A 17,439-nucleotide genomic window follows, 5' to 3' on the forward strand; every position below is an offset into this window, starting at 1 on the left:
ACACACATGGCACATGGCAGTAGCAGATATCCACGTCGATCTGTTCACTACACATAAAAATGATGAAATGTGGAGGGGGCTACTGGGAAAGCACAAACATTTGCCGTATAACATAAGAGCAAAGAGAACTGGTGCGTGCTAACAACTTTTCCTTGTGTATTTTGACTTGGAGAGTGGCGGCTACAGTGTGCATGCAGTGCCATTGGGGATTGTTGAATGATAGAGAGCACCACACGTGGAATCTGAGCCACTGACTGCCTCTTTGAAACAGAAAAAGGGCCGGGGGAGAAAATATGGGGTGATTGGTGGGGAAAAAATATTTACATTTGGGATATAAAGAATCTCTTTTACAGTTCCTCATATATATGACCTGTTGTTCTATATAAATAGAAGAAAAACAAATTACTAAAAAGTTATTTTGTAAATTTTGATCTGCCTTTGTGGCCCTTCGATTAAGTGTTGGATATAAGGGGTTGTAAAAGATGGTGTTTCGCTTGGTGAGAGAGAATAGTGTCGTGGCATTCTTCTGGTGGTTAAACGGGAGATTCGTCTGTTAGCATCAGGAGAACATACCACGTTATGTTCTGCCACAGTACTGATGCACACTGTGCATGCGGGGATTAGCTAGCTAGGTGAACCTAATAATTTCCCCTCCCCCTCTGCTGTTCCTGTCTCCTCCGCCCTGCAGCTTATCCTCCTCACACCCACCGGTCTCCGTCCATGTACACTCATGTAGCAGCAGACTATACTATAGCGGTCTCTTTCTCTCTTTCTTCCTCCGGCTCCCTCCTCCTCCCATTCTATCCGACTCCGAGCATACCAGGATTCCATTTATCCGTCCATCTCTCTCCTCAAACCCTACAAAGTACAGCACCATCCACTTCCGGCCGCCAGCTTCGTCCCTTCTCCCCCCTGGCCTTCTCCTAGCTAGGGTCATCTAAATACTCATCTGCTCCTGCTTCCTCTCTCTCTCTCCCTCCCTGCTGAAATCACAGATGAACCATATCAAAAGGCCATAAGATAGTGTGTGTGATCTCCCACACGCACACACAAACGCAAGCTCGCTACCGGCCTTCCATCCATCAACCATCTTCTCTCTCATCATATATTCATATCATATGAGCAAGGATTCTTTCCACCCTACAATCTTCTTTCCCTGATAGCTAGCCAGCTCTCTCTCTTGGACTCTCTCTACAACCACACCTAACCTTCTCGGTCGGAGCTAGAGACCCACACCAGCAAGAGAGAAAGAGAAGAGGCAGGAGACATCAAGCCGTTCCACTCTCTTCCAAACAACTAGACCACTCCATTTACCCCGCAAGGAAACATACCAGCCAGGAGAGATACTTGTATCACTAGCTGTGTATATACACCATGGCTTAATTGACCATGGACGTCGCCGGCGACGGCGGAGGCGGCCGCCGCCCCAACTTCCCTCTGCAGCTCCTGGAGAAGAAAGAGGAGCAGCCGTGCTCCATCTCCGCTGCGGTGGGCGCGTCAGCGGGAGGCAACGGGAATGGATCGGGGGCCGTCGGAGGTGAGATGCAGCAGGTGCGGAAGGCGGCACCCAAGCGGAGCTCCACCAAGGACCGGCACACCAAGGTGGAGGGCAGGGGGCGTCGCATCCGGATGCCAGCGCTGTGCGCGGCCCGGGTGTTCCAGCTGACGCGGGAGCTCGGGCACAAGACGGACGGCGAGACCATCGAGTGGCTGCTGCAGCAGGCCGAGCCGGCGGTGATCGCGGCCACCGGCACCGGCACCATCCCGGCCAACTTCACCTCCCTCAACATCTCCCTCCGCTCCTCGGGCTCCTCCTTCTCCGCCCCGGCCCACCTACGCGCCGCCTTGCCTGCTAGCCCCGCCACCGCAGCCCGGTTCGGCCGTGCTGACGCGTGGGACCGGGTTGTCGGCCTTGCCTTCCCTTCGGAGGGCCCGGCCTCGTCATCTTCGTCGCCGTCGCCTTTGTTGCTTAATTTCAACTCCGGCAGCGTCGGTCTTGACGCGCAACAGTCGCCGTCTGCCGCGGCTGCAGCCGCAGCCGCCGATATGACAAGGAAGAGGCGGTGGGAACAAGAAATGCAGCAGCAGCAGCAGCAGCAAGCGCAGCAATATCAGCAGCAGATGGCGGGGTACACGCAGAGCCAAATGCCGGGCACCGTGTGGATGGTGCCGAGCAGCAACAACACGCAGGGTGGTGGTACACCTTCCAGCGGCGGCAGTGGCGGATGCACCGGCGAGTCTATCTGGACGTTCCCGCAGATGGGCAGCGCCACCGCCGCGGCTGCCGTGTACCGGGGGAGCGTGCCGAGCGGGCTACATTTCATGAACTTCCCCGCACCGGTGGCGCTGCTTCCAGGGCAGCAGCTTGGGCTCGGCTCCGTGGGAGGCGGCGGCGGCGGCAGCGGAGGCGGCAGCGGAGGCGAGGGGCACATGGGGATCCTCGCCGCCCTCAATGCGTACCGGACACAGGTGGTAACGGATCCCGCGGCCAGTCAGGGCGGGGGAGGTGGAGGCGGCGGGTCTGGCCAGCAGCAGCAGCACGGTGGCGGGCGCGGCGACCGGCACGAGAGCATGAGCACCAGCGACTCGTAGCCGCCGACGGGGGAGTCGTCACCGAGGATACCATGCATCGCTCTGGTGTGGCTTTTGATCTGTTCTTTGTCTTGGTTTCATTTTTTTTTCTTGCTTTCCTTTTTGTGGTTTCCTTCCTCTCTCATCCAAGCTAGACGAGACGATACACCCCTGCGAGAGGATTACACTTAGCTGCACTACTCCATGGTATGCGGTAGGATCAGAATCCTTACGTGAGCTGTACGATTGTTCATGGGAAGAAGAGAGGAGGGAAACACAGCAGCAGCAGAGAGAGATTGTTCATTTTGTTCTTTAGTTTTAGGGTTTGCATTGATCAAGTGCGAGCAGAAGAGATTTTTATCAAGCATGATGGCATCATTCAACTGCCGTGACTAGGGTTCGAATTTTTTTTCATCCTTTTTTCAGCCACTATAACTCTTCCATTTTGCAGAGTTGAGGAGTTCGTTGCTTGATAGTATGATATACTTAATATACTCCCTACGGTCCAAAATTAAAATTCGTTTTAGATAATTAACGGATTCACACAATATTTGATGTATACAATATTTGATATATGTATTTTATACATGTGTCTAGAATCTAGATTCATTATCATCTATCCGAATATAGACATAAAAATAAGAGCTAAAACGACTAATATTTTAGGACGGATGGAGTAATATTCTACTGGAGTGCTATTTTTCACCAGTAACAAATCTTGGAGCGTAGTTTCAGCAACGACTACCGCTAGGGTTTTTGATCCGGCGACCGGATTACTTTCGTTTTCTGCTACATGCATATGCCATCTAAAATTAAATTAGGGGGTGTTTGGTTTATAGAGACTAAACATTAGTCCCTCCACTTTATTCCATTTTAGTTCATAAGTTGTTAAATAGGGAAACTAAAATAGAGTTTTAGTTTCTATATTTAGTAATTTAGGGAGTAAAATGGAATAAAATTGAGGGACTAAAAATTAGTAACTAGAAACCAAACACCCCCTTAGTCTGTCAATCATGGAACAGAAATGTACGTGCAACAGAGGTTGGTTGGGGGGGCGTACAAACATGTCTCAAAACCAGCCATTAGCTAGCCAGGCGGCGCACGGCGGCGATGGGCGATGCATTATATTCCTTTCGGAAATGAGTAGTCGTCGTAGTAGGCGACGAGAGCTAGCGATGCTGTCCAGTTCACCGGTCCAGCTGCGCGCGGGCGAGCGTAGGTTTTTGTCATCTGATTCGCCAACAATCTGCCGGGCGCGCCAAGCTAGCAACCAACCGCGTCTCGCCGAGTGATCGAGGCCCACCACAGTCATACACCCAGTCACCCACAAGGGGCGGGGCAGATCGAGTCGTCGTCTTTCTATCGTACTACGTAGCCAAGGAAAGGGAGACATGGATCGCGCGCACGGGTCGGGGACCGACGCGCGCTAGCTAGAGCTCTGGCGCGGACTCGAGTCCAACAGTGCCGCCGCCGACGACGACGCCCGCCCGCGCGCGCACTGTAGAATTCTTTTAAACAAAAGCCAGGTTGGAGAAGCCGTCAATGATTTCACGCACGCGCGCGCGTTATGGCGCGGTCTCCCCTGGCCGGCCAGCTGCCAGCTCGCGCCAACCGCGCCATGCCAGATGCCCACGAGGCGCAAAGGGAAGGGAAGGGGAGCGAGCCCTCGTGCCGCTACAGCCACAGCAACTGAGGCCCCGGCCCGCACGGCTACAGCGGCAGCGAGCACAACGCAGCGGGAAGAGCAGGCGGGGGGCATTGATGGCCGGCCTTGTTGCCGGCGCGCTGCCTCCCACGCACTGCCCTGCAGATCTCTCGCTCGCTCCGCGCGGCGTGGATGCACCCCTGCCCTGCGCGCTTTGCATGCTCACGTACAGACGTGCTACTCTCACGGTCTCACCAGTGCACAACTTGGCTATACATCGTATGGAGACTCCAGAATCCGCTTCACCCCTCTTTCCTTACAAACTAAACATCCAGAAAATAGAAATAAAGTCAAATCATTTTCCTTCGCTACTCAATCAAAGATACCCTAAATCAGGCGGAGAAGAGAAGGGCTATCTTTAGTTCGGTCAACCAAAACTAAAATCTCTTTTTTTCATTTATTTTCTATTTAATTATTTTTTAACTTCAAATAGGTTTTTTTTGCATACATGTTATATGGTAGCTACACGGTATGCCCATAAACACTATACATATATATTTAAAATATATATGTATAGTTGTCGCTGGATAGTTCAATTTTTTAGTTGTCGCTGGATAGTTCAATTTTTCACTATCCAGCGACAACTAAAACGACCACGGAGGGAGTATCACGTATGTACTCGGTGAAGTGCAGGTCATCAATTTTGTAGAATAAAATATCACCGGTATAGAGCAAAATATTGACTAGCAGTGCACTCTTCCTTGCTTCACAAGTAGTATGAGGACCGGGTCTACTGTGACGATTTTAATGATGGTCAATAAGTGACTAGTAGCAGGGCAGATTTCCTGCTAGCCACACGAGCACCCTTTATCTTCATGGAGGATAATGTAGGCAAAAAAAAATGTACTCAATATTCGCAAGCACCCTTAACAAGCCATCATAGCATATTTTTGCATTGTATTTTTGGGTTGTCATATATATGTCCCATCTATAAGATTTGTAAAACCACACCTTGATTACCACATCTAGCTATGACAAAAAAAAAACTATCTCAACATTAAATGAATCTTCCACTACCCAAGATAAGGCACAAACATAATTCCTAATGGATAAGGCAAAAATATCTTAGCGGATAAGAAAGACACACTTATAATCATAGAGTTGGAGGATTCATGTAAACCTCAATATCCACCATGCACGTACATGCACGCCGCGCCCGCATGTACGTGCATGTTGCTGCGGCGCTCCAGTCCAGGGTTGCCGTCTTGTGGTCGATGTTTTGACGTGGTCTTCCAGTCACATGTGCGTGCCTTTCCATATCGATGCGTGGCGCTTGTTTTCTAGCTGGGGGAGGGGTAGAGGGAGGGGTACGTAGCTGGTTGGTGGTTGGCACTATATGCTATACTATGGTCTATGGATGGATGGGCGTGACTGCCGTTGCCTGCCTGCCTGCCTGCCAGCCAGCCAGCGCGTGTGATCTGAATTAGCATGGCGGGATTGGAATTGAATGGCCGCGGCCTGGTTCGTGCCTGCAGCGTGCATGCTCGATCGTGCTCCCAGTCCCAGTTGGATCGGAGCGAGCGAGTGGCCTGGCGCCCCGCCGGCGCCCGCCGTCCCGCTTCCGATCCCGGCCGGCCGTGCGTGTACTGTGTAGGCGCAGCAGCTAGTTGGTACGTACGTGCGTACTTGGTAGCTAGGCGTGCATGCGCGCGCAGGGAATGTAGCTAGCTAGGTGACTAGGTCCGGCTCCCGGCGCGATCGATGCTCTCTGCGCGCGCCTTTGTGCATGCTGCGCGCTCGATCGGTCGCTGACAGATGAGCTGTAGCTGCATATGAGCTTGTCGTGCGGTGATCTCTGCAGCTGGAGCTGGGCCGGCCGGGAGCAGCCTCTGAGCCACTGACTAGACCGTCGTGTGTTACGTACTGGAAATTTAAGTAGTGTGGGAGGTACCACTGGCTAAGCTAGCTTAATTACACTGATGCCTGCCGGGGTTCATTGTTTAAGCAGTAGCAGTGGTGTCCGACTGTCCGTATATGTTAACCGTCAGTGATGTGAAGTTAATAAGGTTAGCAGTATATACTTGTCGAGCTCTTGCTACTAGTTACATTACATCTTGCTATTTTGAATAACCAATCGAACTAGTAATAACTAATAAACACTATCTCCAGCGGTCTCAATTTTCATATTCAAACTTTACTCTATGGTTGGGGAGCTAACTAGGATGGAGCGGCTCCATTTCAGTTTCTAAGAATTGAACCATTTCATTTTGTATTTGGCAAGCAGAACGAAACCGCTCCATTTTTTGTTTGGTTGAATAGTAGAATAAAACAGAGCCGCTCAGTTTATTGTTTGGTTGGAGAGCCATATGACTGTTGAGTGGAGGAGAGGGAGGAGAGCGCTCACATCCAGTCGTTTTGGTGGAGCGAGAGTATTCCAAATATTTGTCATTTATAGACTACAGAAGTTGTTCCGCTCTCCTCCGTGGAAACTAAACATAAAAAAAATAAGAATAAAGTCATATCATTCTTCTCCGCTCCTCAACCAAACACACCCCTATGATGTTTTAGGTCACCATACGTGAGTGGACTACGTTAACGTTCTGGGCACACGTGCCACTGACGGGGATGCGCGGCATGATATGGTTGCGAGAGGCAGACTGCGGTCAGCACAGTGCCCCAGCTGCATGCCTGCATATATGCCCAGCCGAGTCCAGTAGCAGTAGGAGAAGACAGGCCCGGGGAGGAGGCGGCGGCCAACACGCTGGAGGCGCTGTCGGTTTTTTTTTTATCTGTGCCGTATTGGAGCCGTCACATGTTGATCTGATTGGCTGCATTGACTAGCAGCAACGGCTCCCCTCCGACCGTAAACACATGTGCTCTTGTCCTCTTTGGCCGTTGCTCTGCTCGGGATATCGACCGGACTACGCAAACGTACATGCGTGAACACAGGCTTAGCAGTAGCACCAGTACTACTACTGTTGTTTCCATGTTAGTACATACTACATACCCGTGTCTACCTAGCTCCGATCCTTACGCTAGCGTGCACTACAGTAACAAACGTTATTTTTTTTTGTGAAATAAGGGTTATTTTCGGCTGTTCCTGGCACCAAAAAAGTCAAAAATAAGTTATTATTTTCGACGGCCAGAATCAGACCGTAAAAAATAGCTCTTATTTTTAGCAGCTGCTATCCCGACCACCAAAAATAAGAGCCATTTTCGACGGCCTGACTTACGCAGTCGGAAATAAGTCACGTCGAAAGCTAACAACATGTCTATTTACGGCGGCCATAGTACCGTCACCGAAAATAGTAGGCTGTCGGCGGCTGTCTTCTGGCAGCCGAAAATAATTATAGCTCTTGTTGTGGTGCATCCACCAAAGAACGTGTGTGCATACGTGAACATTGGCTTAAGGGTTGTTTGGTTTGTTTTTAGTCTCTCTATTTTGTTCCGTTTTAGTCTTTAAATTGTTAAATACGAAAACTAAAATAGAGTTTTAGTCTCCGTATTTAACAATTTAGTAACTTAAAAAAGAATAAATTGTAGGGACTAAAAATTAGTTCATACAAACCAAACGATCCTTTACATATATTGAGACAGAGAAAGTATGGCACCATGGTGTTCTCAGCGGGTAGGGGAATCTACTACTACTCTATAAGGGTGTAAGGAGGGCGTCCACCATGCCCCCGCCCGACGCCCCCTTGCCCCCGTCCATCTCGCCGCAAGGCACGCGGCGCGCCTCGCGATGCCCCCTCGCCCCCGTTTGTCTCGCCGTGATGCGTGCGGCGCGCCTCGCGATGCCCTCTCGCCCATGCCCCTGCTCGCCTCTTCTCCGCCCCATCCCCCTGTGTCTAGCGCGCTACCCGCCCCTCCCAACGTCGTCCTCTCCGTCCCATCCTCCCATCGTGCGACAACCGATCCACGCCTCGAGGCCCAGGCCGTGCCACGCCGGTGGGGAAGCGAAACTCACTTACAGGACGCGGATCTCCTTCCAAACTCGAAGGCGACGATCCGGCACAGGGGCAACCTTCCATGGTAGGCGAGATCCACGGCCCACTCGCGATGCGCCCCCATGTCAGCCACTCCCGTTCGTCACCTCACGATCCGATGAAGGCGAAGGGCGCACCTAAAGCATTGTGGCAAGCCGGTATCTGCCGCAGCGGCGGTAGAGGTCTTCGAGGAGCACAAAGGTAGCGAGCTGCTTATAGATACGATGGATTCCGTGCCTCCATTGTACAGGACTGGTGTGTCACTATGCAGTTGTGTCCTAGCTGGGCTATTGTCTTGAGCCTGCTCTCGTTGTTGTATTCCCATCCTAGGTGAGGGCGGAGGAGGCGTAGGAACCGAGGGTACCAAAGTCGATTCAACAGAATGAGACAGTGGTTTGCAAGGATCTGTGCACGAGGTTGGTGTTGCGGTGGAGGGAGCAAACAACACAGGTGTAGGTTTGTTGCGAATCTCATTCCCTTTCTCTGAATCCTGCTCCACCAGACGTGCTCCCACAGTGAGCACCGCTCGTCATTTTATTATAGATCTTCGTGATTCTTAACCATCTAATCTTTATAATCTTACCAGCTGCTTGTGGGGTGGGGACAATGAGGCAGCAAGACTCAAGGTCCAGGATGATGAACAACAACAGCGGCGTCGACGCAGGAGGCCCTGGTTCAGGCATGGGTCTGGGAGTGCCGGATGTGCCATTGGGGTCAATAGTAATTCACGATAATGCAGGGTGCTGTCAGCAAGAACATGGAGAGCCTTGCCGTCTTGGCCTTCCAATATTTTATGAATTTGGTGATTGGATAAAGGAACAATCTTTTCCTTTTGCAGATTAAGACAAAAGGGGTCACAATGACAGCGCTGTTGGCTAAGGCGACAGCAACGGCTCTGCTTCAGCATCCTATGGTGAACTTGCAGCTGCAGGGATGGAAAGAGCTTCACATACAAAAATAGTATCAACATTGCTATAGCAGTGGCCATAGATGGTGGGTTGATTACATCGGTTCTTCAAGATGCTGGTAAGGTCAAACACTTTACCGTGCACAATGAATGTTGATTTTTTATGATTTATTTAAATGAGTGGTTACTTGTTGGTTTATGCGTCTTGACATTTATTCATTGTCAAGGAAACAGAAGGAGTTAGTTGATAAGGCGCTAGCAAAGCAGTTGCAGCCCCATGAGTACAACTCTGATATTTTTTTGCCTCATACACAAATATGAATATGTAGCACATTGTTGTATATCTTTTCTAATGCTCTGAATAAGATGTGGTGGTACAGTGCAGAATAATATGTTCTGTTTTTTATTCAACTATTCAAATCTTATTTTTATTCGGCTATTCAAATCATATTTTTTTTATTAGCTGATTGCCGGAGAGATTGAAATCAAAGGGGTTGAGCTGCAGGAGAGTTGTAGTTTGTCGTTCTTTTCCATGGTAGGCATTTTCATTGGGATCATACAATTATTCTCTGTCGATGTTTACAAGAAAATAGTATCTAAAAACAAGATGCTTCTGTTCCATGAGGGTGTGATTGAGACTGAAACGGTGGGTACCAGAGTGAAGGAGTCGGAGGCAGTTTTAGTAGAGAAAGAGGTCGAACTGATCGATGAGCCTCAGATTCAAGAGAGCCCTCCAGTTCCTGCATTGTTGGATGATGAGGTGGATTTTGCTTAATCGTCACTTGCTATTAGAGAATCCGACATTCCCGTGAAAAAGGTGCTGATAATCGTGACAATCACTTCTGTTCGGCCACAGCAACCATATTACTTGAATCAGCTAGCCCATGTTTTGAAAGTTGTATTGGTACCTCTTCTATGGTTAGTGGTGGAATGGCCTGAACAGTCCTATGAAACAGCAAAAACTCTGTTACAGTCCACTCAGGTGGAAGAGGTTGTTTGTAGATGTTTTTTGTTTTCATATCTGAACTGTAATAGTAAGGTTACAATAATTTTTCACATAGCTGATGGAACTTCTGTTTGTGTGAAGCCAACAGATGGTCCCTCCTGCTAATTAGAAACCAATTTTTTTAGACTTTTTCAGCCTCCTCTACTGCTCATGTTGCTGGCTTGTAATAGGTGGGCTAGGGGTTATCTAGAGATGACAAGGCCCTCAAGTTGGCTTTCCAGCACTGGATCGAAGCGATGAGTACAAACGGGCAGTGGGGATTGGTGGGTTTTACTGCCCATTCTTGCTCTTTTCATGGTACAATTATCCTGTTTTTTTCCTACAGTGATGTTTTATTTTGTGGCACCATCTTTCGACCATAAACAAATACACTCACTTTGATGAATGTTGATATACTTTCAGCATTCAATTGTAGATAGAATTCTTGCTTTCGTGTAGATCTAGGTCATCGTGTCGCCGTCTTTGTTTGGCTGGTTGTAGAGCCCCCGCTCTAGGTTTGTTTAGCTCCTCGGTTCTTCTAGCTCCGGTATGGTTTCCTTTTTGCGCATAGTGGCGGCATCTGATGCATAGTTCGACGGTCCCTCGCGTTGCTCCGGTATGTCGTGTTCCTCTCATATTTCTTCGTCTATTTTTTGGCCTATTGTAGAATTGTTTTGTTTGTTTCCCGTTTTCTTTATAGAGCACGTGGGAGAGCGCCGCAGCTGCTGCGGCTGTGGCGGATGTGGCGGCCATGGCGTGGCGACCTGTGGCAAATGGCGGCATGAAGAAGAAGCTGATTTGAGGAGTCGTCGCTGGACTGGGAGAAGTACATGAAGGACAATAACAAAATTCTCGGAGGTTCAGATCTCACTGTTCACTGTAATTCTGCAGAGCCACATGCCTTTTATTGTGATAATTTGATGGTCCTTTCACCACTCCTCGTTCTAGAGAACCCCTGAATTTCTTAGATGGTCTTGTTTCATTTCTGTGATATGAACAAAGTATAACATGACACGCTGCCTGTGAAGTTTGTTGCATCCTAGAATTAGAGCGTTAGGCTGGAAAGACCGTCACAGTCTGAAATACTAATTGCTGGTCCATTCCTGGCGGATTTTGATATCTGACTAAATTTGGGAGATCTGATCACAAAACAGAATAATGGATTTAGTGGACCAATTTTCATTGCATGCACGGGTAGATTCAAATTGAATTCTGATTTAATACCATGTTATTATATATTGAGTTAACATGCCCTAGATATGCATATTCACACCTCTATAAACCATTTGCTGTTGCAGAATTTGAGTGCCTTGACAAATCACCATTTAGATACTTTCTTGGGGAACTATATGGTGGCAATTCACTGGGAAGCACAATTGCAGTGGGCAATGAGAAGAAGCGGCAGCGGGTGTACAACACTATGTTTCATGTCCCATGGAGATGTGAACGGGTATGCATCTGCACTTCTAATGGCAATACTTGTGTAAACCTCATGTATGTGATATAGGAGTACTTTTTAAATGTAATATAGTCAAATAAATAAAGTGTCATCTTTGTATAGCAGTTGTGTCATCTTAGTTTGGAATTGCTATGAAAATTTAGAATGTGAATACTTATGTTTTCTATACTAATCATGTATTCATGTCTCATTTTGACTACCCAGGGAAATTCAGAGTCGTGTTCGCCTCAATTCCTGCACCCATCTTTGCAGCTCTATATTGTTCAACAAAAGATTTGGTTAGTGCCTTCATGCTTCCATTTTTCCTTTTAATACTTAATACTATTGTGTTCATATTGTAATGTTTTCTAAAAGTTAACTACTTTGTTAATTCAAGTAGACATCACAGCTTGCATGCTAAACTGTGACACACATAATACTAAATAATATCAATCAAATCCATCAAGGAGGCACAGAACAACAGTGGCTACCAATAAGATAAAAACCCACAAAATAGAAAAGCAATATTTTGCCTTAGATAAACCACAATTGTTAAGACTATGAAATGGTGTGCAAATAAAAACGAGGGATACTAAATTTTAACATTCTACAATTATTAACTTAACATACCAAAGTTAGAACACTGAGGAAATTGGCTCTACTGATGAGACCGATGAAGATCCTGATGAGACCAATGAGGAGAGTTACACCTCTGATGCAGTCCAAATGATGCAGGGAACTGGGATAGCTGAAGATGCCTCTACTGAAGATGATGATTTCAGTGGCGACCTACCACCAGAGTTTGAAAATATCATGATATTCAATGGTGTTGAAACCGAGAGTGACATTGCTCCTCCAGTGCTCGAGGAAAACAAGGATGCTGTTGTATCTGCAACAAAAACTGCAAAGTCCCTGGATGGGTTTGCCTTAAAAACAGGGCAGGAGGAGGAGGGTCCGGAAGAGGTTGATGCTACTGAAAAAGCAATGGAAGTGGTTGATAATGTTGTGAAGTCCCTGGATGAAGAGGTAGAATCAAAGGAGATGCAGAAGCAGCAACCGCATGATTATAATAGCATGAGCCTAGGGGTGGTAACGGGTCATTTAATTTAGCCTAGCAAATTTACGGATCGAATCAAGTTAGGGCCGGATCATAAAATAATACAATTTTGAACTAATAAAATTAAGGGCTTTGTTGGTTCGTGAAGCAAGTATTAGGGCCATGATCCATTACCACTCCTACATGAGCCTCAGGAATCTTAAAGCCACACACAAGAAATATCTCATTGCTGCAAAGGTATGAAATTAATTGACTCATCTCGTGTGCACTCATTCAGCATTGTCGTTAGTAAATCTTTCTTTACTCTTTATTCATTATGTGAAGGAAGAGGAGGTCACCGAAGGGAAGAGGCTTCCTCTCGAGGAGGTGGAAGAGAACGCATGCATCAGCCACTGAACAGAACAAGCAGGCGATTTTTTTGTGTGGATGGCGTCTGCCACAAAAGGATTGAATCGAGGAGTGTGCTCTGGTTGTGAAGTGATAACTAGGCTACCACATGTTCATTTTCAAAAGTTTTCGTGTGTGATCGTGATCAGGGGTGAAACTGTGGTTTCAGCCAACAAACTTGCAGTTCCTATTGCTTCTCCCCACTTTTTTCCTTTATATATATTTTGTATCGGTTACAGAACATGGTTTATCCAGTGGTATGCTGATGAAAGATGCTAAGTTTCGCTTAATATAATGTATATGAAGGTCCTGGGTACCTCAAATTTTGTCCACATTGAACCAGTACGAATGACATCTTCCTTGAAAGTTATAGAAATGCTTCAAAGTTCAAATGGCATTCAGCATGTTCCATGTGCTTCTATTTCAGCACTCATTTCCCGTGATGGCAATGCAAACTGGAACTGGTCATTAGTTAGCATTGACTGAAATTTTCTAGCCTGTTCGTTTTTTGTTTCGAGGAACCTGTTTTGTATCGTTGAACGGAGTATAGTTGAAATATCTCTAATATATGTGTAGAGCAAAAAAAAGTGTCACCAAAATTCTTATATAGTTGTGTAGGGCCCGGAGTGTCGGTGCTCTACCCTCCCCCTTACTCCACGCGGACACCGCCGTTGCCCAACAATCTGCGTCGACTTCGCCGGGGAAATCGGGGAGCATCTGCCGACCTTCGACCTGCAGTGTCGGGTATATAAAGGATCGAGCCCATTGCCCTTCTGCTCACCCAATTCCTTGAGCCACGCAGCATGAGCCACCAAGCACGCAGGAAATCAAGAAGAAGCGCCGCCACCGGTAAACGTGTTCTGGGTGTGGCGTATGTTGGCCGTGGATCTCTGATCCTCTGGCCACGGGTGCGTACCGGGTCGATAATGGCCATGGGCGCGCTTTGTAAAGATTAACACGTTTGGGTCCTAAAATTTTCACAGTGCACCATGGGAGTCCTCAAAATATTGTCCGCAGTCCAGACTGAACAGGGTATTCAAAACAAATAAAAGATAATGAATATGGGTATAGAAATAAGTCTACTAAATCTTGTGAAATCCATAACTTCTTTGTTTCAACTCCAAATCAACCCAACTAGGGATGAAAGTGGTAATTCGAACTGTTAGGACAAATTTAATATTTTAAAATAGATATGTATAAAATTTGATATTGATCTTTTTTTATGTTATCAAGCACATTAGTACAAATACGAATAAAATATTACATAAATTGTTTTATGTATTATTTGCTCTCTACAACACAAAAAGTGAAAAAAATACCGAATTTATTTCCGAATCCATACGGAAGTTTATATCTATTATTTAAAAAAATATATGATGAATTTGAGGTTTACCTTTTATGAATCTTTAGAAGCTGAATATTAAAAACAAGAATACAAATTTGTATTATAGATTCTATATCCTATTAATTCACAATCGAAGAAAAACGACTAAAAACTGATTACCGAATAAATACCGTTTTCGACCGTTTTCATCCCTAAACCCAACTATCATATATATAGGTCTGCATGATATTGATGGTTGCAATGTAGTGGTGAAACAGGTAGATTAAAATAACAAAATTTATATGTATAGCTAGGATCACCAATGAATTACAAAATCTTTTCTCATAACAATATAACACATTTATATATAAGTTATCATGATGTTATATGTTCCCGTTGCAACGCACGGGCACTAACCTAGTATATATATATTGGTGGATGCAAAGCAAAGCAAGTGCAATCGAAGAATCTTGGTTGTGACCTTAACTTCCGCATTGATTATGTGCGAGCCGATGAAATATTTGCCAATTTGAATACTATATCTGAGCTTACTGGGTTGATGGCCCAACGGGTTTTTCTTTGGTCTCTATCAGCTTCTCAAGCTAGTACTAGTTCTTCTCAAGCTAGTTCTTCTAATTTTACATGTTTACATGTTCTAGGATTGCTACTGTTCATTGCTGCAATAATTACATATGGCATATGTCTGAGTTATATGCTTGTTTTATTCGGAATTAGAATATTTAATTTATTTAAATATATTGGAAGCATGTCACTTATTCCTCTAAATTTACAACAATCCAGAAAACCAATACCTATTATGGCCTCCAGTTCTGATGTCATTAAGCCTGAAGCGTTCGACGGCGCTAGCTTTAAGCGCTGGCAGATTAAGACTCGCATGTGGCTCACTGACCTAAAATTATTTTGGGTAGTGACATCGGCTGTTCCCCAGGCTGCATCAGATGATTCTGATGATGCAGCGAAGGCCGCCGCACTAGCGGAGAAAGCCAAGTGGGACGAAGCCAATGAGGCATGCTTGTCTCGTCTGCTGAACGTCTTGTCGAACCGCTTATTTGACGTGTACTCTGGTTTTACCTCCGCTAAGGGTCTATGGACTGAACTTGAGAACGAGTTCTCTGAAGTTGACAATGGCAATGAGTCATTCACAACGGAAAACTACCTTAACTATAAAATGGTTGAGGGAAGGTCTGTTATGGAGCAGCTATAGGAGATTCAACTCCTTGTTAGGGACTTGGTCCAATATGGCTGCGTCCTACCAGACAGTTTTTAGGTGAATGCAATACTGGCAAAGCTCCCGCCTTCTTGGCGAGACTTTGTGACTTCACGCCGTCACATGAAGAAGCAAATGACTCTCACTGAGTTGTCAGCTGCGATTAATGTGGAAGAGCGTGCAAGGTCCAGTAACAAGCCATCCCAGCAACTCCAGGCTCACGTTGTTGAGAAGGGTGGAGATAAAAAATTCCAGAAGAAGAAGAAGAACTCTCCACAGAAGAATATGAACCAACCTAAGTCCAAAAAGATGAAGAAGATAAAGGAGGACTTTATCTGCTACGTTTGTGGTGTCTCCGGGCATACAGCTCGGAGGTGCAAACTTAGGAAGGGAAAAGGTCCTCCACCTCAGCGCAAAGAAGGGAACGTGGTGTTTAACTCCACCCCAGGGTATGCACCTCAGGCCTTTATGGCAAGTCCATCAGATGACTGGTGGATGGATTCCGGTGCTACTGTTCATATTTGTGCTGATCGATCCATGTTCTCTTCATTCCAGGGATACAACAGCGCACCAGTCTTGATGGGAAATGGTGTTCCGGCAGCAGTTCGAGGTACTGGACAGGTCTACCTGAAGTTAACTTCAGGAAAGACGCTCGTGCTGAAGGACGTACTCTATGTGCCCTCGATGAGCCGGAACCTCATTTCAGTGTCGCTGCTATGTCGACAGGGTCTCAAATTAGTGTTTGAGTCTAATAAAGTGGTCCTGTCTAAGTTTGGTACTTTTGTTGGAAAGTCATATGAGTCAGGCGGTTTGTTCCGTCTTTCTGTTTTGAATAATCATTCTTCTTACCATGTTAATGTGGTCTGTAATAACGATTCCATTAATAATATATGGCATTCCCGTTTGTGTCATGTGAATTTTGAGGCCATTAAGAGATTAAGTGATATGTCTTTAATTCCTGAATATAAACATGTTAAAGGTGTAAAATGTGGTATTTGTGTGCAAGCTAAGCAGCCCAGAAAACCGTTTCATACGGTTGAAGGCAGAAGTACCACTCCTTTAGAACTAATTCACTCAGATATCTGTGAGATGAATGGTATAATCACAAAAGGCGGTAAAAGATACTTTCTTACCTTGATAGATGATGCTACCAGGTTCTGTTATATTTACTTACTCAGAACTAAAGATGAAGCACTAGAACACTTTAAGATCTATAAGACTGAAGTTGAAAACCAGCTAGACAAGAAAATTAAAAGGTTACGGTCTGATAGAGGAGGTGAATACCTTTCCAACCTTTTTGATGAGTACTGCAAAGAGTGTGGAATCATTCATGAAACCACTGCTCCATATTCACCTCAGTCAAATGGGGTAGCTGAAAGGAAGAACCGAACGGTGTGTGACCTAGCTAACGCTTTGTTGCAAAGTTCGGGGATGCCTGACATCTGGTGGGGCGAGGCAGTACTCACGGTGTGCTATGTCCTGAACAGGGTGCCGCCTCGCAACCGTGAGGCCACGCCCTATGAAGGATTTAAAGGAAGGAAGCCAGATCTTTCGCATCTTCGGACTTGGGGCTGCCTTGCAAAGGTGAATGTCCCATTGCCGAAGAAGAGAAAACTAGGCCCTAAGACCGTAGACTGTGTCTTCCTGGGTTATGCACATAACAGTGCAGCTTATAGATTTCTAGTGGTCCATTCCGAGACAAGCGAAATCGCTATAAATGTAATAATGGAGTCTCGGGATGTGACGTTCTTTGAGAGCATCTTCCCTATGCGGGATAAGGAAGTAGTAGCCCCAAACGGTCCATCTCGGACATATTCTCTGCCCTCGAGTGTCCATGACCAGACTCCAGATTTGGAGTTAAGGAGGAGTAAGAGACAAAGGACTGAAAAGTCTCTGGGTGATGATTATATT

General features: G+C 46.3%; 1 protein-coding gene and 1 long non-coding RNA gene across 10 annotated transcripts; both read left to right on the top strand.

Moving 5' to 3' along the window:
* The first annotated feature begins 707 nt into the window (after window positions 1–707).
* Window positions 708–2,983, top strand: LOC103627725 (transcription factor TCP14). The gene has a single exon (XM_008648035.3). It carries the CDS (start codon window positions 1,390–1,392, stop codon window positions 2,590–2,592), a length of 1,203 nt encoding a protein of 400 aa, XP_008646257.1. The 5' UTR covers window positions 708–1,389; the 3' UTR covers window positions 2,593–2,983.
* Window positions 2,984–7,895: 4,912 nt separating this feature from the next.
* Window positions 7,896–13,308, top strand: LOC103627726 (uncharacterized). Of its 9 annotated transcripts, none has more exons than XR_002262545.2 (8): window positions 7,896–8,403; window positions 8,533–8,658; window positions 8,789–10,710; window positions 10,795–10,952; window positions 11,393–11,544; window positions 11,758–11,831; window positions 12,268–12,826; window positions 12,914–13,308. It is a non-coding gene; the product is annotated as an uncharacterized lncRNA (long non-coding RNA). The 9 variants fall into 9 exon arrangements; XR_004849709.1 differs by having other exon boundaries at window positions 8,789–9,228; window positions 10,286–10,952; XR_004849708.1 differs by having other exon boundaries at window positions 8,533–8,652.
* Window positions 13,309–17,439: the final 4,131 nt, after the last annotated feature.

Source organism: Zea mays, chromosome 5, assembly GCF_902167145.1.
Source record: "Zea mays cultivar B73 chromosome 5, Zm-B73-REFERENCE-NAM-5.0, whole genome shotgun sequence".
NCBI classification, from domain to species: domain Eukaryota; kingdom Viridiplantae; phylum Streptophyta; class Magnoliopsida; order Poales; family Poaceae; genus Zea; species Zea mays.